This window comes from Neovison vison, chromosome 13 (assembly GCF_020171115.1).
Source record: "Neovison vison isolate M4711 chromosome 13, ASM_NN_V1, whole genome shotgun sequence".
Lineage (NCBI taxonomy): Eukaryota > Metazoa > Chordata > Mammalia > Carnivora > Mustelidae > Neogale > Neogale vison.
The window spans coordinates 119149047-119175984 of record NC_058103.1 but is presented as its reverse complement, the minus strand read 5'-3'; the positions used below and the strand labels follow the sequence as shown (position 1 = coordinate 119175984).

Sequence of the window (26938 nt, the reverse complement as noted above, 5' to 3'; positions counted from 1 at the left end):
GGAGCCTGTAATTAGTGGTCTGGGTCTGCGGGGCCAGAAACGGCTGCTGCCTTCAGCCAGGCCTAACTTGCTGAGCTCCCACGAGTCTAGCTCGGAAGCTCATGCTGGCTACTCCAGCGGGCTCAGGAGCCTGCCCTGCACCAGCACTGAGACCCAGCCACCCGCCAGCACTCACCTCTGCTCTGGACTTCTCCAGAGAAAACCATAGGACAGGAAGAAGGGCAATGGGGTAAGAGGCTAGGTGAGTGGCACCTGCTCTCTGCCTCAGTTTCCCACCTAGAAATGGGGTTTACAGAAGAGCTCTACTTTTTGAAAGCTGATTTCCGAGGGGAATTTACAAACCACTGTGATGTGAAATTCTGCCTGAGCACTCGATGTTGTCTTTGTGCCCAAACAGGCAGGACCAGTTTAGACTTGCCCCATGAGCCAATTAAAATAGGACAGAGAGCAAGAGGTGGTCCCCAGCTCTCAGAGGGCAGAGTCCACAGTTAGAGTGTGGGAGGCTGCACCCAGTTAGAGCAAGCTCCTCGCCTGCCTGGGGACAGGCGTGGAGTGGAGCCTCAAGGCCTGGAATGCAGGAGGTGGAGAGCTTTGGCTCTCACTGCTCCCCAAGGGGCCGTAGCCTAGAGTTATGGCTGGTGCGCAGCTGGGAATCTGTAGAGATGGAGCCCGAGCACTCCCGGGGAGGTTTGCAGCTCTGGGAAATGGCTCCCTCTTGTTCGTCTGCCTGCTAACGGACCCCACTCACTCTGGTGCTCTCCCACAAGGCAGGAGAGCTTGGGTAACAGCCCGTGAATCCTGTAAGACAACAAGGGGGGGTGATAATAATGACTCTCCTGTATCCACTTCCTGGTGTCACAGGTGCTCTTTGCTGTCTTCCCTCTTTATCACAGTCTGCAAAGTGGTGCTATTTTCCCTGCTTGCCAGAGAAAACAGGCACAGGATGATGAAATGATTTGCCAAGGACACAGAGCTAAGTGGTAAGCGAGTGGCAGGATTCAAACCCACGTCTATCTGGGTGACATGCCATGCCGGCTATGCTGAAATGAGCTTCCTGGAATTAAACCAGGTGTCATCAAGGGAGCCAGAGATACAAATCAGGACTCTGGCCCCCAGGCCATCTATCCATCAGCCCACACAGCCCCCTCGGTCTAGAGGGACCAGCCTACTGTGTCTTCAGAGCCTGGTGGCCTCTCTTACAGAGCCAGACTTCCCTCTCAGCCTTGCCCCTGGAGCTGAAGAGGAGCCAACCCCATGGCCAGGGTGCCACCCTGACTGCCAAATCTGACAGCAAGGACAAGGTTCAGAGCTAGGAGTGCTATTGGTCACCTCACAGCAGAGCTGGGCTAGAGCCCTGCAGACCTGGTTCAAAGTCTCCCCAGGACTGGGGACTTGTAAAGCCCTCCCTGAATGACGTACTGGCTCCCCTCCAACCAGCCCCCCAGCCAAGGCCCGAAACCCAAACCTTGGCTTTTCAGATCAAGTCCACGACTGTGAGATTTTTCACAGATCCTGCATGATCAGAGGCTAGTGGCCTGGAATTCTCTTTAGCATGGTGGGCCTTCATTCCATCCACCACCACAGCTCAGGCCCTCCTTTCTCACTCTAGGACTACTCTTGACTGAAGCTCTTGTCCTGGGGCTGCCTCCATGCTCCTTTCCAGGGACAACTTTCTCATTTCTAAAGAGAAACACTAGGAGTGGGACCTCCCCTCTCTGAGCTATGGGGGCCTCAAATGAGATAAGATCCAAGGAAGCCTTCTTAAAAGGAGAGTATCTTACTAACTAGTCAACAGGGTACTTGTGTGGAGTTGCCTAGCAAGGACACCCAACAACTCCAGGGACTGGCACGACTAACCCCAGTCTTTTGAATGGACTTCTCAGGGCTGGAGAGAAGTCAGGATCACTCCGCCATCCTTCACCTCAGGCACTGTTAGGCACCTAGGGTGTCAAAGCCCAGGCACCTGGATCGTCAGCCCAGCCCCATTTCCATTTATGTGGCTCCAAGTGAATCCTTGGGCCCAGAATAATAACTCCTGGGCCCCCTGCCTCCATGAGGGTTCCTGGGATAGCTAATGACATAATGGAAGGGAAAGCCCTTTGAGAATGTTTCAAGGGAGACACAGAAACCATCCTTATTAATAATAGATGCCTGGGGTGTTGCACTGCCTGCCGTGTTCAGCACTTCTGGGGAAGGCTGTGCAGGAGATGCTTAGTTATTTCATTGGCTGCTGCAGAGTGTGTGGTGTGGGGAGGATGGTAGTGGGGTGTATGGGTGCTGGGAGATGAGGGCCCTGCCCCCAGCCCCAGTAGCCAGCCAAGGCACTATCTGCTCCTCCGAGCTCTCCCTGCTGGCAAATCCCCACTGGTTCCTCTGTAAATAATGCCTTGGAGTCAGCCTGAGTTAGGCAAGAGAGCACTGTTCTCCAGACAGGAGGCACCTTACCTGCCTTCCTCTCCCTTCTCTAGTACAAGCTAAAAACCTTTGTTTTTCTGACACAAACTGAGCGAGGTTTGTTTTTTTTCTCACGCCAGCACTGAAAAGTTTGGTATCGTGTCCTGGTGAAGAGTTAATTCAATTATCCAAATAAAATGATGAAACATTTGCTGCTAAATTTATTGCAAGCTACCAAAGAGACGATGCTAGCATAATTTTATGCAGAGCCCTAGGCTACAGCGTAGCCGAACAGACTGCCTATTCATCCTGAATAAGCAAATGAAATTGACTACCCTGGAGATCAATCAGGACATTAAACACTGTGATGAATGTGGAAGAATTCTTCAGTGTCTGAGATTTATGGGGCACCTTTCACCAAGCGCTCTAGAAGCCTCCTCAGCATCAATTAGGCCTCATAACTAGGTAGGCTCACCTCTGCCTCTGCTGCATAAAGAAGGGGCGTGGGGTTCTGGGAGCCAGTTTTCCTCCATGTTGCAAAAGGGAGCCAGTGTGCAGACCAGATCCAGATTCTAGTACAAAGACCCCTGCCTCCCTGAACAGAGTGGTTCAGAATGGAGGAGTATCAGGCTAGATGGGGACCCAGGACTGGGGGTCAGGGTCTCTCTTGTTCTTGGTGTTTCTGTACCTTGTCCTTGCTGGGCCTTCTGCCTGAGACACACTTCTTGATTGGTTGTTTTGGCAGCTTCTTCTGAACCTGGCTGAGCAGCCTCATCTCGCCTCTCCATTCAGCTTGCCTCAGCCAGACTGCATTCATTAGGTATGTTCACTGTGATCCCAGAGTGAACAGGACATGTGGCTGAGAGTAGATATTGGCCTAGGGTCACCATGTACTAGCTTTGAATCCGTGGGCATGTGTCCTAAGTTCTGCAGGCTTTTGTGTTCTCATCTGGAGAGTGGGGACTACTGCTACGCCTCGTGGGGTGGGAGGCTTGAATGAGGTAATGGATGTAAAGGGCTCAGTCGAGTATTGTGGGCATAAGCAGCTCTCAAAAATAATTTTTGTATCTACCTAAGCTGTTTGAGATCTGCCAACACATTCACAGGTGAAATCTGACGACAGCTTGAGAGATCAAGTTCAGTTTGCCATTTCACAGTCAATGAAAATGAAGCCTGAAGGAAGGAGCATGAACAGGCTGCCCCTGAGGCAGTGACAGAACCAGGATAAGAGCACAAGTGTCCCTGGCACCAGCTGACTCAGTGTCCCCAGGTCCCAAACCCCAGTGGTCCCCATGCAGCCCCCACATTGGCTGCAGGTGGGTGTAATTGAAAGACCCCGCATATAGACACCCTTCCCCAGCCATAGATTAACTAACCGCTCTTTTGCTTTTCTGTAACTGCTTGGCTGAAAAACATCCTCCCACCACCTGCCACCTTATCGCAAAAACCGGGAGAGAACAAGGACGAAAAGTCTTTAGAGTCCCGCCCGGTCGTCTCGAGGAATTCCGAAGGAACTAACAGCTGTGACCTCAGATAACCCACATTATGTTTTAAAACATCCAATAGGAAACCTGTTGCCTAGCCGTTGCTCCCGTACCCCTTCTTGCCCTATAAAAAAGCTTGTAAGCCTGAAGCCCACGTGCTCAGCTAGCTGATGCTGCTGACCGCCCGCAGGCGCGTCTGTGAAGAATAAACCCTCTTGCTTTTGCATCCAGTGGAAGCCTGGTGTCCGATTCTTGGGTGGCGAAGTCTGAGGGTCTTTCATAATAAAAGTCAGTAGGAAACCTGCCTTCCCTCCCATAGCCAGCTGTGGGAGACACAGGTGAAACCCAGGTCAGTGAACCCTCACGAGGACCTGGCCACTCACCAATCCAGGCACCATAGAAAGTAATATGCCGTTTCCTTCCCAATATATTCCCAGTTCCACCTCTGTACTGTGCTTCTAATGACAGGCTGCTGTTCTGAGGTAACACCAGCCTGAGAGTCCTGGAGAAGGTAGGAGATGCTGGGAGGCAGCCTGGTATGGTGGAAAGGCCAAGTTCTCCAGACCTGGCATCCCATCCAGGCTGCACATCTCACTGACTGTGCCTCTCGGGTCAGTTACCTCTCCGCCCGCCATTCATCCAGAAGGTATGGGTGATGATATCCATCCCTATGATGATAGCCATTTAGGGATCGTTGTATCTGAGAAGGCTATATAATGTCCCTAGTAGATTCTTAATAAATAATATTTGCCAAAATATTGTTTTGTGTTCTAGTTTTACCATTTGCTTTATGACTTGGGGCACTTCTGAGGGTCTGATTTCTTCACATTTCCTACCCTTTCCACCTCTGACATGGTAATTTACATGAAAGTGTTCTATAAACCAATAGTTATCAGCAACTTTTCTTCATTTGTGCTCCTCACAAAACATTTTTTAAAACCTAGGGCTATATGAAATTGTGGCCGTATATCACCCGATACGGGCTTTTTACAAGGTTATCAGTCAAGCCCCCTTTAAGCCCCCTCAGCAACAGCTAACCAAATCCATCTGTTGTAATCAATAGTGTTCTTAGGGTTTCCCAGCCTTTTAAGCCCACTTTTATGTAGACCAAAACAAAAATCCCTCGTGAGAGACAGCGTGAAATGCAACCAAGCTGATGATCCCTTTCAAAAAGACAGCCAGAGCACTTAAGGTTGGGGTTTCAAGGCCTCCAGTGCCCTGCAGACACGCCCAGGCGCTGCCGGCAGTGAGGCTCCCACACCGTCCCGGGAGGAAGGGCCCCTACTCTCTGCCAGCCTCGCCCACAGCGCTGGACCCATTTCCACAGTCTCCAGGGACTCATTCTGTAACCAAAGAGCTTTCAGCCAAACCCATCTGGGGCATAAGGCCAGAATCTTCTGAGATTCCTGCAACAGCCTCCCAATCCCTTCCGCCCTCTCTTCCCTCTAGCCATCCTGTGTGCACCACCAGCTCAAGTTACTCCTCAAGGTTAGGGTATGGGACCCTCCTTAAAAAAAAAAGTCAATCTCTCCCTGTTGCTAGGAGGCTGCTTATGACTTCTTCAGGTGGCAAGGTCTTGAGCAGTCAAGTAGCACTTATGGAACATTCCGGATATACAGACATATTTAATTACAACATGCAAACAAGGAACAATTAGCAACTATCAGAAGGTATTTTTAAGAATTCAACACATGTCAGGGCCGCCTGGGTGGCTCAGTGGGTTAAGGCCTCTGCCTTCGGCTCAGGTCATGATCCCAGGGTCCTGGGATCGAGCCCCGCATCAGGCTCTCTGCTCAGTGGGGAGCCTGCTTCCCCCCCTCTCTCTGCCTGCCTCTCTGCCTACTTGTGATCTCTGTCAAATAAATAAATAAAATCTTTAAAAAAAAAAAAAAGAATTCAACACATGTCCACTGAACAAAAGCTGCAGGGAGTCAGTGCTGCTTACCTCCTTAGTTAATATCCGTTTGCTACTTGTTATTTCACTTTGGAATCTGCTTAAATTCCTAAGACAAGGGATAGCAGCCACCAAAGTTTGAGGGGAAAAAAGTGTGCAAGACTTAGGATTGGGAAAATCCTATTAATTTTCTATAAAATTAATTCTATAAAATTCTATAAAAACTCTATTAAATTTCCCTGCAAATCAGAAAAGGCTTTTCACAGTATCATTCCTGGTCTAGCTCCTGAAATGGCAGTATTCCTTGAGGGCAAAGTTTGAGAACCACTGACCAATGGGGTAAAGGCCAAACTGCTCACCTAAAAGTCGGTGGCCTCCACCCTACCACCTTCAGCCCCCAGTTTCTGCCCCTCACCGCTTCAAGCATTCACGTGAGCTGTTTCCACATCTGCCCCACATGTAAATATCAAAGCCTCCAGGCCTAAGGAATGACTGCGGCTGGCCCATTAAGGGAGCTCTCTCTGTATACACTATTCATACAAGTCTCCTTTCTAATCACACCTTAGCTGCAAAATCTTGGGGGCAGGGCTGGGCCTTCAAAGGCCTGTGTTCTCAGAGCCCAGCAGGATGCTGCTTCAGGACAATGGCTGGGCCAGACTCCTGCAGGGCAGAGATCCACACAGATATACGTTAGCCAGTGAGTCCAGCAGGGAATATTCCCCCACAGTACTGCTGAGAACCAGGACCACAGAAAATGCTGGATGTTGTGCTTTCTCAACTACTGAGAAGCTCTGACCAGACCCTCACTGGGTCTCAGTCCATAGAGTAAGGAGGGCATTTGCTTGATCCAGACGGCTGGATCGGAATACAGCTCTGCTCTCACAGGGCTGCCTTTCCAAACGCGGCCAGAGTAACCAGGCCACCAAACTCCCAGGGCCTGTATGAGGTTAACCGAAGACTTCAAGAAACTAGGGAAAAAAGCTGGAAAGATACACAAACACGGTAATGAAAGCTACCCCTAACATCTCTCCCCATGTTGCTTCCAGCTGCGGCTCTGGGTCCCCAAGCCTGAGGCAGGGGCAGAGTCATCAGGAGCTGACAGTTTGGTGCCCAATAAAACAGGGATAAAAAGAACCCATCAAATTGCGCCTTCTGGCATGTATTATGGTTTTAATAATTGCCTCCACCTCACACAGCTCCCTTTTTAAGGTGAACTCTATGTGGGCACTTAAGAAGGGCTTTTAGAACTGAATAAAATCCCACTGGAGAGGCAAGCCCAGAGCACAGGGTCTCCTCCCCAGCGAGGATCCTGAATGTGTGCCCTGTCCACCGGCACCAAGCACTAATGCCTTTTCCTGCGCAGTGACTCTCCCTGTTCCTTGAGCCAAGGTGAGGTAGAAACATATACTGGTAAAACCATGGCTCTGACCCAGACTTCCTGGTTTCAAACCCTGGCTCTCATTACAGGTGATCTGAATTTGGGCAAGTTATAGAACTTGCAGTGCCTCAGCTTCCATGTCTGTAAAACAGGGATGGTAATCATAGCTTCAATCTTAAGGGTGTTGCGGACAGCAGGGGTTCGGTATGTGTACAGCGTTACTGTGGCGCCTAGCACACAGTAAGCGCCACTCAGTGCTATTGTGATGATGAGTTGTACCCAGTAAAACTGGAGTGAACCGCCTGAAGGTGGGACATGGCAGTCATGACAGGAGGACACTGGGAGAAAGAACCATCAATTCCACTTCAAGGCTGGGAGTCATGCAAATGTACCACCCGGGACCGGTCCTCCCTGAGCCAGCATACCTTAGACTCAGGGTACCTCTGCCATGTCACCTTCGCATTTCTCTTCTCCCCAAGTTATAGTGTCCAACAGGGTAAATGGAGAAGGCCCTGATAAGCAAGGTTAGTTCCGCAGGGAAGAGCCTCAAACCCAACAATTCGATATGGGAATTATGTTCACAAGAGTGGTTCAAACCACATGGCCTTGGACAAGTCACTTGGTTGTGCTTCAGTAATCCTTTGTGAACAGGGGGGCTGAACCAGATGGTAATGCTCAGCTCTGACACTCTAGGATGCTGTGGTTCATTTTATTGCTATCTTCTTATCCTATTAGATTCAAGAAAGTTGAAATCCCAGAGACATTTAATTTCCAAAATGTTTCGAAAGCCAGTGGCTGTGACAAAATCAAAAAGTTCAAGTAGCCAAGCCCCAGGATGGCCAAAGAGAGGGACAGGCTGACCACCTCTGCCCCATCCCCTCTTGTACCACTGGCCACTTCCCATCTCCTCCCTGTTGTCTTCCTTAGTCTGTTAACTACTGTACCTTCTGCAGATCTGCTTCAGGTGGCAGTTGTCTTCATGTTATTCAGCTGCTGACCCGGGCCTTTCCAGAACCTTTCCAGGACACCCTCCCACAGGACAGACCAAAGCCTCCCCAGCCCCTGTTCTCGGGCCTGCACGAACACTGGCTTCTAGCCCTTGTGACACTCTCCATCTCAGTCATGCCTCAGGGCAGCAGAGGGAGAGTGCCAAAGCTAAACAAACATATGGTCATCTCACATGCTTGGCTGTTTTCTAAGACAGCTCAAAGGAAGCATCAGGAGGGCCAGGGAAAAGCCAAAGCATTCTCTGAGCAGGAATTAAACGTTTATATTAATCACACTGTTAGCGTTAGAGGTCATGTTGCATCACCACAGCCCCTCCTTCTCCTCTCTCCTTCCGAGACACAAAGTCCTATAAGCTGACAAAACTTTGAAATGAAATGGAAAATTAAATTTAATGTAAGTCAACTAAATTCATTCAGCAAGTTCAGGTTTAAGTCGGGTCTGCTTTGGTCCTATTAAGGTTTTCTGAAGACTGGAGTATATTTAAGTTAGTATTCATGCTTTGTGGCCATGCTTTTTTAACTCGGAATTTGCCAATCTAGGTCCCTTCTCTCAACAACTAAATTAAATGATTAGTCTGGAGAGAACAATCATGTTCACAATCTTGCCTAAACAGAGTCCTCGGGCACCTGGGTGGCTTAGTCATTAAGCGCCCGCTTTCAGCTCAGGTCATGATCCCAGAGTCCTGGGATCAAGACCCATGTCGGACTCCCTGCTCCACTGGAAGCCTGCTTCTCCCTCTCCCACTCCCCCTCCTTGTGTTCCCTCTCTTTCTCTCTCTCTCTGTGTCAAATAAATAAATAAACAACAAACAAACAAACAAACCACAGAGTCCTCCATGAAAAAGACAGGCAGAGAAAAAAATAAATTTTCACCCCATTTCTTCAATTTTCTTTCTTTACAAAGCTAGGCATATTTCTGCTAGTAGTTTTAAAGCTGTGGAAATGTTTTATTATATATTTTTTACAGAATTAGAAAATTTTAAAAAATAATTACTTGGAACCACAAATAATTAAAAGAAATATAGTAACAGGCTCATAAAAAAGCATTCTGGCATCTGTGAGTATTTTTTTCTCAAATTATGATATGTAGCTCTCCACACTTTCCAATGATTACTGTAATAGCCATGAATTTCTATTTCAGTTGAATACTTGGATATATTTTCCTTCTTAAAACACTGTAACTCATTTCTTCTTCAACAACTCAGTCATTTCAGGAACTACCTGCAAATTAAAACAAAAAAAGTAATTAAGCGACTTGAGCCTTCAGTGTGATATGGTCACAGCTCTATAGGAAGTACACAGAGATGGGGCGCTGAGGCAGCGTGTGTGCCCCAGTCCTGCCAGCTTTGTGTCCAGGTGGTCTTCCTTTCAAAGGCTTGGAGCGCCTGGCTGGCTCTGTCGGTTGAGCGTCTGACTCTTGATTTCAGCTCAGGTCATGATCTCAGGGTCAAGGAATCAAGCCCTGAGTTAGGCTCCACACAAGTAGGGAGTCTGCTTAAAGATTCTCTCCCTGCTCATGCTCTCTCTTTTGCTCTCACTCTAAATAAGTAAATAAATAAAATCTTTTTTAAAAAAGTATACAGAAGCCGAAAGAAGCTATGCGCGTTGCTGCTGAGGCTTGAGGTGTGTCCCCATCCCCAACATGTTCCTCTAGGCTCTCCCCTTATCTGTGAGAATGTGGGGTCTGTGGAATGACTACATTTAAAGATTTATTTACTTTAGGGAGTGAGAGATAGAGGCGAGAGCATGAGTGGGGGGAGGAGCACAGGTCAACAGAGAATCTCAAGCAGACTCCCCACTGAGCACAGAGCCCCATGGTGGGGGGGGGCGGTCTTGGCCTCATGACCCTGAGATCATGACCTGAGCTGAAATCAAGAGTCAGACGCTCAACCGACAGAGCCACGCAGGCACTCCAAGACTACAGCCTTTGAAGGGAAGACCACCTGGACACATGGCTGGCAGGATCAGGAGCGCACACACTGCCTCGGAACTTTACTTTTTTTCTTTCTTTCTTTCTTTCTTTTTTAAATAAATAAAGATTTATTTCTCTATTTTTGGGGGGTGGGGGCTGAGGAGAGGGAGAAGCAGACTTCCCACTGAGCAGGGAGCCCGATGAGGGACTCTATCCCAGGACCCTGAGATCATGATGTGAGCGAAGACAGACACTTAAGTGAAGGAGCCACCCAGGCGCCCAGGGGAGAGTGCGTCATGAGGAGACTCCACACGGACCGTGGAGCCCGACCTCATAACCCTGAGATCATGACCCTGAGATTATAACCTGAGCTGAAACCAAGAATCAGATGCTTAACCGACCGTGCCACCCAGACGCCCTGACTAGGAAACTTTCTGACATAATCACAAACCTCAGAAAGGCACCACAAGAAACAGGAGTCCAATTTTTCTTCTGTGAGGAGAGTAATGTGTATTTTTCACCTCTGTGATTTCTGGTTATTCTTCCTACCCTTACTGCTCTCCTCCCTTTCCTTCAAAGTCCACAGCAAAGTCTCTTATTCAGACACGACCCCGTCAATCTGCTCTAGCACTTGTTTTCTCACTGTTCATTTGCTTACACATCTGTCATTCGTCAAACACTGTAGTTGCTTCCTCAGCACACGTTCCTATCTTTTGGCACATAAGAATGAGCTGCATGCTGAACATTGTTTCATCATCCTCTGTTAAAGGCCTTGTGCTAATGTGGTGTCTGGTCAGCAGACAGAGTAAGAAACCACAGCGAGGGAAAACTGACCAAGTTGGCTCCCATTTTAAAAAGGATGAATTACTAACTCTTAGTCTCCGCAGTTCAGTGGCTGCAACTGGAGCTTTCCGCGCGGAGCTGCTTTGGGGTAGCCTGACAGCACAGGCACCCTGGGCACGGGGACTGCAGGTGGTGTCACATGGAGCCCACCTGAAAACTAGCTGAGCCATCTGTGTAAAATATCAATTACCCAGTCTTCCACGGGGCTGTTGACTGTCCTAGCTCGGAGAGATCCCAGCTGAACTCGCCACTGATGAATACAGCCTCTCAATTATTTAAGAGAGCTACATTTCCATTAGGTGGAAATAATGTGTTCGTACAAAATTTATTAAGGAAATTGTCAACATGTTGTTTCCTCCGAATGTCACTTTGTCTCCAGCCTATTAAAGGCCCATGTTTACCATGGAGCCAGTGGGCAGTAGCTCAGGGGCAGCACTAAGTGCTGGCACCACTTCTCCCAGCTCTGCTCAGTGGAGAGTCCATGAGCTGATGCCAGGCACACAGATGACATGTTAAAGAGGCCTCTTGTGGGACCTATGTGTTTCATGAAAAATAGGCTAGAGCCCAACTTCTTTTAAACATTAACATTAAACATTAACTTTTAAACATTAACTTGATTTGGAACATATAATTTTTAAAAATCTTCCAGAATGTCTCCCTGCCACAACCCCCCAAAAAGGGCTAAAGGCACTCTGTCCACCATCTATATCCTTTTTTATTAGATCAACCTCAGACTTTCCAAGCATATTACACAATGCCTTATCAGTTAAGGAAAAGAAAAATGCCACTCAAGTTCACTGCATGTCTGACAGCCTGAGCACTAACTCAGAGATTCGGATTCGGATTTTTATTTTAGATAGTGCAGACCCAGCTCTCTAGTCAGTAAGACCAGATGAAAGTGAATTTACATTTAAAATAAGACAATTTAGGGGTATCTGGGTAGCTCAGTGGGTTAAAGCCTCTGCCTTTGGCTCAGGTCATGATCCCAGGGTCCTGGGATCGAGCCCGCATCAGGCTCTCTGCTCAGTGGGGAGCCTGCTTCCTCCTCTCTCTCTCTCTGCCTACATGATCTCTGTCGAATAAATAAAGAAAATCTTTTAAAAAAATAATATAAAATAAGACAATCTACTGATAGAAATTACAACACAACTATATTCGAGTCATTTAATTAGTATTTCCCCAGGGTAAGCACCATGGGAAATAAAGTTTAGGCGTAATTCTTGCCCACAAGGAGTTCCACCCCCTAGCTGGGGAGAAAAGACCAAGATCTATGAACCACACAACCAAAAATGTACCCATCTTACACTGTAATGTAAGAAGATGAGAAGAATAGCACTATATGCTCAAAATCCAGGGGTTCTAAGGAAGAGATTAAGTGTGGGCTCAGAAAAATCAGAACATTAACATGGAGGAGAAAAGGATTCTGGACAAAAACTGAGGAGGCAGACAGAGATAAACCCTGCAAGTTCCAGAGAGAGAGCATAAGGGGTTAGAATGACTCTAATGGGCAGCTATGATAGGAAGAAGTAGAAAAAGTTTTAAAAAACAGGTGGTATGCAAAGTCCAATGAATGGGAATAAGAGTCTCTCCAACAGAGACGGTGCTGTGACAACATGCAAAAGAATGAAGATGGAACCTCACCTCATACCATATGCAAAAATTAATCCTAAATCAATCAATGACCTAACTATGGGAGCTAAAATAAAACTCTTAGAAGAAAACTTAGGACTAAAGCTTCAAGACTCTGGATTTGGCAATGGATTCTCAGATATGACACCAAAAAACAACAGTAACAGAAGAAAAATATAGATGAACTGGACTTCATCAGAATTAAAAACTTTTGTGCCAAGGTAATTATAAAGAAAGTGAAAGGAAAATCTACCTATAAAATGGGAGAAAATATTTGGGAATTATGTATCTGGTAAGAGTTAATATCCAGAATACATAAAGAACTCCTACAACTCAAGAACAAAGACACACATTCAATTAAAAAAGGGGTGTTAGAGAGGAGAAGGGATTTTTGGGTAAATTGGAAGAGGAGGTGAACCATGAGAGACTATGGACTCTGAAAAACAGTCTGAAGGGTTTGAAGTGGCGGGGGGGTGGGAGGTTGGGGTACCAGGTGGTGGGTATTATAGAGGGCACGGCTTGCATGGAGCACTGGGTGTGGTGAAAAAATAATGAATAATGTTTTTCTGAAAATAAATAAATTGGAAAAAAAAATTAAAAAAAAAATTAAAAAAAAAAGGACAAAGGATTTGGATAAACATTTCTCTAAAGAAGCTACACAAATAGCCAGTAAGCACATAAAAAGATGCTCAACATCATTAGTCATTAAGGAATGCAAGTCAAAACCACAATGAGATACCATTTCATACCTACCAGGATGGCTCTGATTTGAAAAATAAAAAGTAACAAGTGTGAGCAAAGATGCGGAAAAACTTGAAGGCCTGCACATTGCTGGTGGGAATGTAAAATGGTGCAGCCACTAGAGAAAGCAGTTTGGAAGTTCTTCAAAAAGCTAAACACAGAATTACCATATTACCCAGCAATCCCCAGGCATACACACAAAGGAAATGAAAGTGAGGACTTGAACAGATACTTGTAGGCCTATAATCACTGTACTGGATTAGGCAGAAGTTTCTATGGACACCTACTAAAGGGCAAGCAATAAAAAATATATAGTTAAACTGGACTTCAACAAAATGTAAACTTTTGTGCATCAGAGGACAAAAAGAATGTGAAAAGACAGGAGCTCCCCTCTACTTGCTAAATGGGATGCTATCTGATACATGACTTGTTTGATAAAGTCAATAATACAATAAACAAATAAAGAAGAGAGGGGGAGGGAGGGGTGAAGAAGAGAAGAGAAGAGAATGGAGGGGAGGGGACGGGAGAAAGGAGAGGAAAGGAAAGGACAGGAAAGAAAGAAGAGAAAAGAAACATTATTATTGGGAATAGTATTATTGGTGGGAATGTAATAGGGCAGCCACTTAGGAAAACAGGCTGGCATTTCTTCAAAATGTTAAAAATAAGAGTTATCAAGTAACCCAAAAATTCCATTCCTATATATGTACCCACACAAGATGAAAACATATATCTACATGAAAACTTAAATGCTCAGAAAACATATATCTACATGAAAACTTAAATGCTCATAGCAGCATTACTTATAATAGCAAAAAAGTAGAAACAACTCAAATGTCCATCAAATGATTAATGGATAAACAAAATGAGGCATATCCACACAACGGATATTATTTAGCAATAAAAGGAAAGAAAGTGCTGACATAGAAATCAACACAGATGACTCTTGAGAACATTATGCAAAGAAGCCAGCTATAAAAGACCATATATTACATGATTCTGTTTATAAGAAATGTCCATGAATGGCTAATCCATAGAAACACAAAATAGATTAGTTGTTGTCAGGGTCTAGGGAGAGTGGGGAACAGGAAATGACTGAAAATATGTTTGTGGTTTCTTCTCAGTGTGATGAAAATGTTCTGGAATTAGTTGACGGTTACATAACTCCTAATATACTAAAAATCACTGAACTATACATTTTAAAAGGGTGAACTTTATGATTTATGAATTAAATCTCAGGAAAGCTATATAAAAAAACAACCACCAGTCACGTAGTATCCCATACTCTGTCACTCTGACTCTGATTATAATATTCACCATTTATTGAACACTTACTATACCTATATGAAAGGAAATATAAAATAAGGAGCTTAATATTTAACACAATCTGTACTAGGTAGAGTATAATCTCATTTAACTTTCAATACAACCTTGTAAGGTACATAGTATATTTGTATTACTTTTGAGGAAGCTTACATTCAGAAAAATTAAATAACTTGGCCAAGATAATTTAACTAGTATGTGGCCAAGACAAAATCTGAATTAAAGCTCTTAACTACTGTACTGTATTATTTTCCTTATATGAAGAAAAAAAAAAAAAACCCTCATGTCTCTAACTCATGATTGTTGAAGGATGAAGTAAAACAATAATTAAAAATTAAAATCCATACACATTTTTACTCCAGACATGATAAAGTTTGATGGATACCATATCATTCAGAGCATTATTAGTCTATTATGTGATAGTCTGAAATTTAAAATTTTTACACAGAAATTCAGTCTTAAAAAGTCCTTTTTGCACAACTATTATGTGACTCATGATATTCTTTTTTTTTTCTTAAAGATTTTATTTTGGGGGATGCCTGAGTAGCTCAGTGTTAAGCATCCAACTCCTATGATCTCAGGGTTGTGAAATTAAGTCCTGCATGGGCCTCTGCACTGGGCGTGGGGCCAGCTTAACATTCTCTCTCCCTCTGCACCCCTCCTTCCTCTCTAAAAAAATTAAAATAAAGATTTTATTATAATTTATTTGGGGCTCAAACTTAAAATCCCAAGATCAAGAGCCAGGTGGGTGCCCCTCACTTAAACTATTTTCTTTAAAATCTTAATCTGAAATAGATAATGCTAACTCATTCATAATTTGCATAGCTATATTTTTATGTGCTGTTATACCTTTAAATATTTGAGTTTCAAAAAACAGAGCATGGCTCTCAGGAGCTTATTCACTACACCACCTTGTCCACTCTTTAGTCAGAATTACTAATATTCACGTGCCATATTCATTCTAATTTCAACTGAAAAAACAATTTGATAGATACTGTCTAGGTTCCTAGAGTCTGCCAAAGGTGAGGTCCTTTTTTTACTGCAACTTATCAAGGGTAGAGGAGTCCTGGTGAACCACCTGGCCAGAGTCCCTGATGAGTTAGAAAGGCAGGGTGATGAGTAAAAGAACAGAATCAGGAGCCTGGCTTAATTGTGCCAAAAACTTGCTGAGTAATTTCCGCAAATCACATCTCTCTGGGGAAACAGATAACCTAAAAAGAACATATCACTTGTCTTATACATGTAGTAGCAACCAGGAGGCTACAACTCAAGCAGCACTGCTTTTTTTTGTTTTGAAATTTTAAGTAATCTCAACACCCAACGTGGGGCTTGAACTTACAACCCTGAGATCCAGAGTCAAATGCTCTACTAACCAAGCTAGCTAACTGCTCCCAAGCAGATTTTTAATATTTTCATAATCTAATCTGTTTCCCCCCACAGACTGCTTTTTAAAGGATTAACTTTTCTCCCTTTATATTAATCAAAAGGCAAATATACCGGGGCACCAGGTTGGCTCAGTGGTTAAAGCCTCTGCCTTTGGCTCAGGTCATGATCCCGGGGTCCTCGGATCGAGCCCCGCATCGGGCTCTTTCAGCGAGGAGCCTGCTTCCTCTTCTCTCTGCATGCCTCTCTGCCTACTTGTGATCTCTGTTTGTCAAAAAAATAAAGGTCTTTAAAAATTAAAAAAAAAAAAAAAAAGGTGTATATACCTGTGTTCAGATCTGAGTATGAGGTAACCACTACCTTAATATAATTCTAGCTATTAACAAATAGTCCAAACACATTATCAAATGTGGGCTTCTTAAAGCACCAAAAATAGCTTGAGAATCTCTGGTTAGAAATCTGCTCACTGATTCTTGAAATTCCTTTCCACTTCTACTGTTTTAGGACTCTCACCAAAATACCTCTTTCAGCACGCACACAACCCTTACTCACTCGCATACTTTCTCTTTCATGTTCACCCTGGGAGCTGCCCTTAATGCAAGAGGCATTGTGACACCATTCCATCAATAACTGCTACAAAGATGGTCCTGCCCCAAGGCAGGTATCCACTATATAAACATCACAAATTTCCAATTGTCTAACACTTCATCCATTTATCAAGGAAGCCCACTTTGTAGGTTGCAATATATAGTACACAAGAAAACAGAAAAATGTATCGCAAAATAAGGAAAATTACTTGTAAACTTATTTAAATATTCACTTGGAGAAAAATATAAGGCAACTACAGTAGATGTCTGTTTCCAAACACATCAACCCAATACCTGGTGAGGATTCAGAGGTGTTTCATTTTTAATTAAAAGGTCTTTACTCCTTTAAGCTTCTCACTGTAGCTAAATGCTAGCAACCTGAACAAAGTTATCCTTGTATAGAAATTTTTTAAAAATTTCTCTTTCATACTAACTTTTCTTCCCACTGATGTTACTGTAGTGGTCAAATGACGGTCATTAAATATTGTTTGTTCTTACACAGCTGGACCAAGTAACAGGAGCAGCAGAACTACCTAAATTCTAACTTTAAATTACAGGACCCAGGATCACTGAAGAGGGGCGGTATTCTTCCTAGGGCAAGATATAGGCTCTTTGGGAAGCCAGAGGCAGGGAGGGGGTGCTGAGGGGAAGGCTGACCCAGGGCAACAGCCCCATTCTCGTCTCTGTATGAGCAGTTGAAGGGTCCATTTTCACTGAGCATGAACATATATTTGAGCATGAACTTCAAAGTACAGGTGGGCTCTCAAAGTACATTCATTAGATCATCTGGATCATATACAGTGCTGATGAAGCTATGGTAATGGACCAATTCTCTTGTCAAGGGGACTACCCTGGCTCTCTTCTCAGGCTGCAGCCTCTCTATTAAAGCCCACAGTAACTTGTTGTAATTCTGTGCGAGGGGTTCCTCACTCTAGCTAACCCCCTACTTCTCCCAGTGTTAGGTGCTACTTTCAGAGCCTCAATGGCTGCATGAGTGATTTCTGCATAAGTGATTTCTGCATAAGGCAACCAGAAAGTTTATAGGCAAGCCCTGAGGGACAGAAATAAAACAGGCCAGGCATGAGTTAAGAACCTTTAAATGTGGCCAAATGGTACACATCAGTATCACTAAAGTAATTTTGCTCATGGGGAGGGCAAAGATGGGGGTGATGGCAGGGTAGAAAGAACACTCAAAAATGTGAAGAGTAGGAGAGTGCGGAGTAAGTGTTCTTCCCTACATATATCACATTAGGAAGACATTTAACTCTCAAACACAGGAAGCAGAGTATACTTGTTGAGTCAGATAAGCTGGACCTGAGTGCCCAGTCTTCCCTTGAAAAGCTGAAGCACAGGGGCACCTGGATGGCTCAGTCGGAACAGCATCCAACTCTTGATCTCGGGATCATGAGTCTGAGTGCTGTGGTGGGTGTGGAGATTACTCAAACAAATAAAACTTAAAAGAAAAGCTGTAGCATTTCTGGCAAATCTCTGAGTAAGGGTATTTGATGTGAATTTCTTTAAGGTACCTGCCAAATATGATTCTCGGTCATAATTACTTGAATCACTTCACACTGTGTGCTAACTTAGAACACAAGATGCCAAAAGCCATGTGGATATTTTAAAGACAATATGGACTCCTTAAGGTAAAAGTTATAATACTCTATATAAACTTCATGTACTTATTAGGACAACTTCACAGTTCAAAACTGTGTATAAATATTAATACATACACAGATACACAGGTACACAAACAAACACACAGTGTTTTCCTATAATGGCTTCCTCTTTGACCAACTCTAAGAGGTTCCTGGATGACAAGCTAGGTAACAGGCCTCTCTCCCAAGGCCAGCTTACCTTAAATAAATCAGCAACTATTCCATAATCGGCCACTTGAAAAATTGGAGCTTCTGGGTCTTTGTTAATAGCCACAATTGTCTGTGAAATAAAAACAAAGACTTTGGTCTTTATCAAGAAAACATACCACAGATTGATGTTTCTACTTTAACACTCCAACAATAAATTTATATTGTTAAAGATGTTTACTAAATAAGATGAATTTGATTCATTTGTGCCAATACTGTAAATTTAGGGATTTCTGGGTTTGCACATAAAATTATCTCCTACACCACCACTAGCCCATCACAGTATTTAAAAAGGTTTTAAGCCATTATTTTTCTAAGCTCTTTTCTGACATGAAAAACAAGTTTTAAGAAGTAACAAATGAGAGGAGAGGAATCTGGGAAGATGGCAAAGTAGGAAGCATCAGGAGGAATCTGTCTTCCTACCTACACTGTTAACAACAGCACTGGCAGAATCTGTCTAATGTAACCATTTTGGAAATCTAGAGTCTATTGAATGCTTGCAACTTCCAGGGGAAGGCTTGCATGAGCTGTAGCTCTTAGTGCAGTAACAGGTACTCATTCCCTGCCCCAATGGCAAGCAGCTGTGCACATGTTCTTGCAGCTGCTTGTACACAGCCTGCAGGAGACAGAGTGGGCAAAAAGAACCCTGTCCTCCAGGGACTGGGGACCTGTGCTCTGATTCCAGATTGCTGTTACTGATCAAAAAGATGTTGCTTATTGCACCTCCCGCATTGTTAGACGCCCCTCCCCTCCTCTGGCTAAAGTTACCTCTAGGGGATTTAAAATGTCAAAGCACTTCTGCCTCTCTTCAATGTTCTTTTCCCCTTTTGGAAGCCAGACATTCAAGACTAGGACACTTAGAAGAAACTGGATATACAAACTAACCTCACATACAGGCTCAGAAAGGACACAAAAAGATCTTGAGTTTATACCTCAGGTTAATCTTTGGCACATATACAACCTATAACAACCAAAAAACAACAATAATAAATAAAAACAACAACAACAAAACAGCAAACCCTGGGGAAGGAGGAGAATCTGATTTCCAGGAATAGATTATTAGATTCAAATTCCAGTTTTCAACAACAACAACAAAAAAAATAAAAAAAAAAACACTAAGAAACAGGAAAGTATGGGACCACTCAAGGAAAACAAAATCAAGAGAAACTGCTTCTAAGAAAGGTCTGATGGCATCTCTATGAGAAAAAGACTTTAAAACAACCATTTTAAAGATGCTCAAAGAATTATAAAGATGTAGAGAAAGTCAAGAAGACAATGTATAAACAAAATGGAAAAAGCAAAAGACAAAACCTAAAGAGAAACCAAAAAGAAAATTCTGGAGATGTACAGTATAATAACTGAAGTGAAAAATTCACTGGAAAGATTCAAAGGCTGATTTAAGCAATCAGAAGACAGAATCAAGTCTTTATTTTATTTTTTTTTTTTTAAAGATTTTATTTATTTATTTGAGAGAGAGAGACAGTGAGAGAGAGCATGAGCGAGGAGAAGGTCAGAGAGCGAAGCAGACTCCCCATGGAGCTGGGAGCCTGATGTGGGACTCGATCCCGGGACTCCAGGATCACGCCCTGAGCCGAAGGCAGTCCAACCAACTGAGCCACCCAGGCGTCCCAGAATCAAGTCTTTAGAACAAAAAGAAAAAGATTAAAGAAATGTAATCAGAGCACTTAAGGGTCCTGTGGACCAACATCAAACAAACCAAAATATGCTCTGTGGGAGTCCCAGAAGAAAGAAAAAGGCGCAGAAAGAATAAATGAAGAAATGGTGGCTGAAAATTTTCTAAATGTGATGAAAGACATGAATATAAACATCCAAGACACTAAACAAACTCCAAGAAAGATGAATTAAAAGAGACCCACATCAAGACACATTATAATCAAACTTTCAAAAGCCAAAGATAAAAAGAGAATCTTGAAAATGAGGACATGTGGCTCAACACACACAGAAGATCCTCAATAAGAATATCGACAGATTTCTCAGAAATTTTGGAATCCAGAAGGCAGTGAGCTGATACATTCAAAATGCTAAAAGAAAAAAACTGTTGACCAAAAGTCTTATATCCACTGAAACTGTCCTTCCAATGACATTTTCTGCAAAAATTTAAAAAATCCATCCTAAAATTCATATGGAATCTCAAAGGACCCTGAATAGCTAAAACAATCTAGAAAAGGAGCAAAGCTGGAAGACCCACACTTCCTGATTTCAAAACTTACTACAAAGCTACAGGAATTAAAACAGTGTGGTACTGGCATAAAGACAGATATATAGCTTGGGGGGATAAGAATAGAGAACTCACATATATGGTCAAATGATTTTTGACTAAGTGTCAAAAATGAGAAAAGGACAGACTTTTCAACAAGTAAATTACTATGTCTCCTACACAAACCACCAAAAGATCCTATTATCTCCTATAAAATTTTTTATGTGAAGGATTATAATGACAGATGAGCAAATTAAGGCAAAATAGTCCTAAAAACAGTGCTACATGTACCAATTATTCTTTTATTAGTAACAGATTATATATTACAAATGGTTTGGTATTCTCCATAGATTTTTTTTTTAAGATTTTATTTATTTATTTGACAAAGAGAGATCACAAGAAGGCAGAGAGGGAGGCATAGAGAGAGGGGGAAGCAGGCTCCCTGCTGAGCAGAGAGCCCGATGCGGGGCTCAATGCCAGGACCCTGGAATCATGGCCTGAGCCAAAGGCAGAGGCTTAACCCACTGAGCCACCCAGGCGCCCCTTTTTTTAAAAAGATTTTATTTATTAATTTGAGAGAGAGCACGTGCACACATAGAGAGGGGAGGGGCAGCAGGAGAGAGAGAATCTCAAGCAGACTGCGCAAAACACAGAGCCCAAGGTGGGGCTCAACCCTCCAACTCTGAGATCACGACCTCAGCCAAAACCAGCCACTGGATGCTTTACTAAGTAAGTGTGCCACCTAGGCACTCCTCCACAGATGCTTCAAACACCACTGCAATTAAAGTAAAATTAAAGTTTGGACTATAATATTTGATTCTTATGTGGTGTTATTTTAATACAGTATGATGATTTATCTCCATAGAAGTAAAATTAAGTTTCTACCTGCTTGTTACTCTATCACATGAAAATAGCTGAAACATATTTTAAGAGAATTTTGACACAGTCTGACTTAACATATAGGTTACAAGATGTATGTGTAACTCCCCTAGGTTCTCTCAAAAAAGATGAAAATATTCCAGAATATCTGAGATTGAAGCATAGTGTAGTCCAGGTAACTACTATTCCAGTCAAACATGCCATATGTATTAAAAGATGTGTGGTCAGAGACAAGAAATGATGGTTTCAGTATGAGCCTCAAATCCAAAGTCACAAGTACAAACATTTCAAATCACAGGCATTTGATTTGCATCGAGGTGTTTCTCTTCTGGGAATATGTAAGCCTGCTTCACAGGAACTAGCAGAGATTTATTTAATTAATGATGTTAATGATTTTCCTGGAGGCCACCTAGTCAAACATCTGACATTTTAATCATGTGAAAGCTTTTTCATTCCAACCATATAAAAGTTATTTTTAAAGCAAAAGCACACAACTGTGGACAAGGAACCATTAAAGAATTTAAGAAGAAAGATTTGGGATGGTTACAGTTTTTCAAATTACTAAAAGAATATTCCTAGATTGTCAACTTTAAATGAGTATCATAAAATCTTGCTTGCATCCTAGAGCTCTCCTAATATGTCCTTATAAATTCATGCTCCTCTTCCTTACATAGCTTTTAAAGCACAGATTGTAATCAATGATATTAATATGTATATTGTCCAGAAAGTACTCTCATTACATCGAATTGTTTCATGTAACAATCAAATCTCATTCTTCAAACTATATGACGATGTTAATTAAAACTATAACTTGTATGCAGTATGATTATTAGATTTAAGCCAATTACTCTAATATTCCATTTTAGACCTCAACCAAAATTATAACCAGAGATTGTTGCATCTGCTACACAAGTTGGTGACGACAAGAGCTGTTTTTTTTCATTTAAACATCTCCTGCATCTACTACAAAAGTAAATGCTTAATAAATTTGTTGACTGCAAGACAACATCTTGGCTCAGATTTATTCTTCTAAACAGTTCCCAACACTGGTCTCCTTACTTCAATCGTTCCCTTTTTTGCTTTAACATACTAGCTAGTCCCTCTCTCCCCTAATCCAGTCCTGTTGCCATGGCATGACAATTTTTACCAGGATCTTCTTGGCAGGCAGAATCGCTTGAGAAGTAGAATTCTAGATATGTCTGAACTCGCCCAGCTAAAAATATTTTTTAAGGTTGCTGATGTTGGAGTGTTTTTTTTTTCCCCTTTAATGCAGCAGTAACATTTTCCCCACTGGCACTGCTTGTTTTCATAGCTCAGTGAAGAAACCTGCCATCCAACTGTGAAATCTGACTGGTTTTGAGCCAATTCATTTAGAGGTTACAAGGAGGTAGTGAATGTATTTTTTCAAGTTAGAAGTTAAACCTGTTAAAAGTTTTATTACCTTTATATCAAACTTCCATCTGAATGGATAAAAGCTGGAGTGTCAGAAGCATCTCTGTCTTCATGAAAGACTAAGATGCTTTGGTATGCATGAATTAATGTGTCATCTTCTGAAATATATGCTCAGAGAATCCTTACACAGGGCTTCCCAATACAGTCCAAAGTAGCAAGTCAGCATCCAGTGTTTCCTCTATACACTATATTGCTAACAATTACTGAGATATGGAGATGCTCCAACCCTAAATGTTTCTGTCACACTTTAGTAACATACCTGAGAAGAGGAGATTTGCTGCCATATAAAGGTGGGACTTTAAGGGGACCAGCGTGAAGCAGACAATCAGGGATCAGAAACTTCACAAACTAGTTAGATGATCAGAACCTCATCAAGCTCTATTCACCCTAAATTTTCTACCGATAGATGGTCAGAGCTGAAAGGGACCTTAAACATCATAAATGAATACGTGTATTAGGCAAAGAACTGAGGAACAGACAAGACACATCATGTGGTAAGTTAGGGGCAGAGTTGGGACTCAGGGTCACACTTCTTTCCATGACATAACAATGCCTCTCCTAACAATGGTACAGCTTCAAGCCATGAACAGCACCTTATATTTCTTTCTATTCCTAGACAGAATATTAATCTGAATGGCTGAACATATACACTGTAACTATACGGAACGAACGAAACCAAAATTTTAAAAGAAGATAATTTTTCTTCTAGGATTATTGTTGTGTAGTTACCTTGCTATCTTTCATCCCAGCTAAATGTTGGATGGCTCCAGATATTCCTACAGCAATATAAAGCTCCTGAAACAAAAGAAACCATATCATTAATATGTACTTATATATATTGTATTGTATCCTCCACAATATTGGCATTAGCAATTCAAGTCTTAGGTTAAAGATATTTTAAATAAAATAGATGCAATATGTTTTACTTAAATCATGTTTTCTTCCTTCCCTGATCTAACCCATAGTCTTCTTTTTCTTCTGAATTCCTATACTAGTGGTGATATAATAATAAATATGCAGGTAATGAAAATCAATGAGCAGTAAGTATGTGCTAAGCATTTGACATCAACTGTTTCACTTAATCTCATAATTTCCTGTGAGGCAGCACTTTTGTTTGGGCTGCTCATTTAGATACCACATTTTAATTCATCACTCTGTATATATTCACTATACACAAACACACACACACATCAATACATATCCATATATACCCATTCACAATATATACACAATGTACATATAAACACATATACATATTAAAATATATTCTGACTTGTTTGCCTCCTCATAAAGAGTATTTATTAAAATGATAAGCTATAGTCATTAAACTTTCATATTTAGAACAAAAGTACAAAGCAGCCTTAAGGGTTTCTAAACACAGACACACATACATGTGCACACACATACACAACCTCCCTAAGAAATACAAACTTCTTGAAGGAATAGGCTAAGCCCTATTTCAAGGTTTATAAAAGGACCCCCAGACTGTAGTTTCTGAGCAAATGTTGATGACAATATTTGCACTCCCCGCCCCGGCCCTCTGCCCTTAGTAATAACAGAGAATGACTACTGATTACTGCTCTCTGCCCCCTTACCTAAAAAATTTAAAGTGTCCATGTTTAGAAAACTACTAAGTGCTTAATTTAAAAGAGTTTAGCTGCTTCATTCTGTCTACTAAATACACGTAAAGCTTTAAATGAAAGGCTTTTCCCCACACATAAACTGACCAAGTCTGGCCTTGGGTAGGAGGTTTATCTACCATATAACCAAACTGACATTACGGATTTGCCACAACTGACAGCAGTCTCTCCTCAATACAAATAAGGTGGAAGGCACTGAAAGTGGCTTTGTCACACTCAGTTTTATTATTTAATGACAGTGTTAGGTAGTCCCACCTTGTTTTCTACACTGCTTATGATTTAATTTAACAACTGCTTGCTTCAAAATGTGAGAACATTTCAACCAAGATTTGAGGATAATGTCAGTAAATAATGCTATGATTTTTCATAACACATAACATGTGTGGCTGTATACAATTGTAAACAGAGGGGGGGTATAGCCCCCAAACTAGAGATTCTTTAAAAAGCTTTCCAGGATACTCTAACATGCAGCCAGAGCTAAGAACCACTAGAAAGATGATCACTCAGCTCTTATGCAGCTTAAAACCTAAACTCTTTCCAATAGGACCAGGCCACGGGATGCTATATACCCAGGCTTTATCTTTAAAGGCATAAAGTGGGCGCATCTGGGTGGCTCAGTTGGTTAAGCATATGCCTTTGGCTCAGGTCATGATCCCAGGGTCCTGGGATCGAGTCCCACGTCAACCAGGATGCCTGCTTCTCCCTCTTCCTCTGCCTGCCCCTCCCCCCAGCTAGTGCACTCTTTCTGTCAAATAAATAAATAAAATTTAAAAAAATAATAAAGGCATGAAGTGTCCAACCACTTCTAAAGCATCAAGATACCATTATAAATCCTGGGGAAGGAGACCACCTAGTCCCCAAAGTGAGTTCAATCATCTAAAAATGAGGTAGGCTTGTTTTCCAATTCAACTTGCTCTTTAGTTACCACCAAAATCCTAAATTTCAGTAGGTACAATTTGACCTAAAAAGACGTTCTTAGGCTGTAGGAAGTAAAACGTACGGGTAAGGATAAAAAAAAATCCCAACTCCATGATTCTCTCTCAAACATATGCAATGAGTCTGTTATGACCACTTACACTTGGACAATGCAATAAGACCCTGTCATACTTCATCAAGCATGGTCACTACCATAAGTGATAAACAAGCTTCTTTTCTTTGAGAAAGCACCACTATTTTTTATTTAAGACTTCAGGTAACTTCAATTGATAATTTCAACATCATTTCAGTTATTCTGACTGGCATTTCTTTCATTTAAAGGACAATCATTAAATTGTTTATAAAAAATATATACTTATTAAATCTCACATTCAGGAAAACTAGGCCAACAAGATTTTCAAAGCAGTTGTTTAGAAAAACAAACCTAAAGGTTTGTCTTCAAGGTTCAGAGGACTCAGAAAACTATCTCACTAACCACTCTTCCAAGTACATTCTCAAAGCAAGCACTGGGAAAAATCAATAGCTCTGTAAATGAGTCCTTCTAACATACATGTCTACATTAAAATTCAACAAGTCTTAAAAGCTCCATTTGCATCATAAAATGCTAATAAAAAACGTTGATCATTCTGGCAATAAACATCTACATAAATATAATATAAATGAAATTTATTTTACATCCCCTGAGAAATGAATACCATCGGCTTTAACTATAAAAGTCACTAAGGAAATTAAAGATTCTGGACCAAAGCAAACGGAAGGGCCATTCCTGCTTTTCTGACCAGGGTTAAGTAATCCAAATGGGTTCACATGACCAACAGGCCCTCATTTTACTGTCTTACAAACATGATTCTCTGAATAAATATAAAAGCATTAAAACAATAACCAGAAAGAGTCCTGGGATTTGGGCTGCTGTTCTGAGATCTGTTCTGCGATCTGATAGCTCTCTCTGGCAGGAAGAGAGAATTTTTTCTTCTTTTTTAAAAAACATGTACAGGCAATTAGACTATTACCTTAAGATGCTTCCTTATGGCTCAGAAAGCATTTCTGTATTTCAATAATAATAATTAGTGTGTATAAAACTCTCTACAGATACTAATTTATGGAGCACTTTAGACACCACTTCACAACATAACAAGGCAATCCCTGCCCTGAGGCACTTACCTTCCAAAATCAGAAAGTAAGATAATTTGGATAGAAAAATGAGAGGTGATTTTGGAGGGAGCAGCAATTAAGGGTTCAAAAAAAGGTAGGATTAAACAAAGGAGCAGACAGAATAGTAAGGAGGGGAAGTTCTGGAGATAAAATCCTAGGAGCCTTAAGGGAAGGAATCTAGAATGAGATTAGATCAGCCTACATGAGTTGGCAGCAGTTCTCCTTGG

The 26938-nt window shown here is 42.1% G+C and overlaps 1 protein-coding gene across 1 annotated transcript in view; it reads right to left on the bottom strand.

Annotated features, from left to right (window-relative positions):
* Nucleotides 1–9019: 9019 nt before the first annotated feature.
* Nucleotides 9020–26938, bottom strand: part of ETFA (electron transfer flavoprotein subunit alpha) — an 87323-nt gene continuing 69404 nt past the window's right edge. The window contains exons 10-12 of the mRNA XM_044229535.1: nucleotides 23713–23778; nucleotides 18427–18507; nucleotides 9020–9378 (exon numbers count right to left, since the gene is read on the bottom strand). Of these exons, the coding sequence (XP_044085470.1) occupies nucleotides 9340–9378; nucleotides 18427–18507; nucleotides 23713–23778 (186 nt within the window). The 3' untranslated portion in view covers nucleotides 9020–9339. The remainder of the gene's footprint in view (nucleotides 9379–18426; nucleotides 18508–23712; nucleotides 23779–26938) is intronic.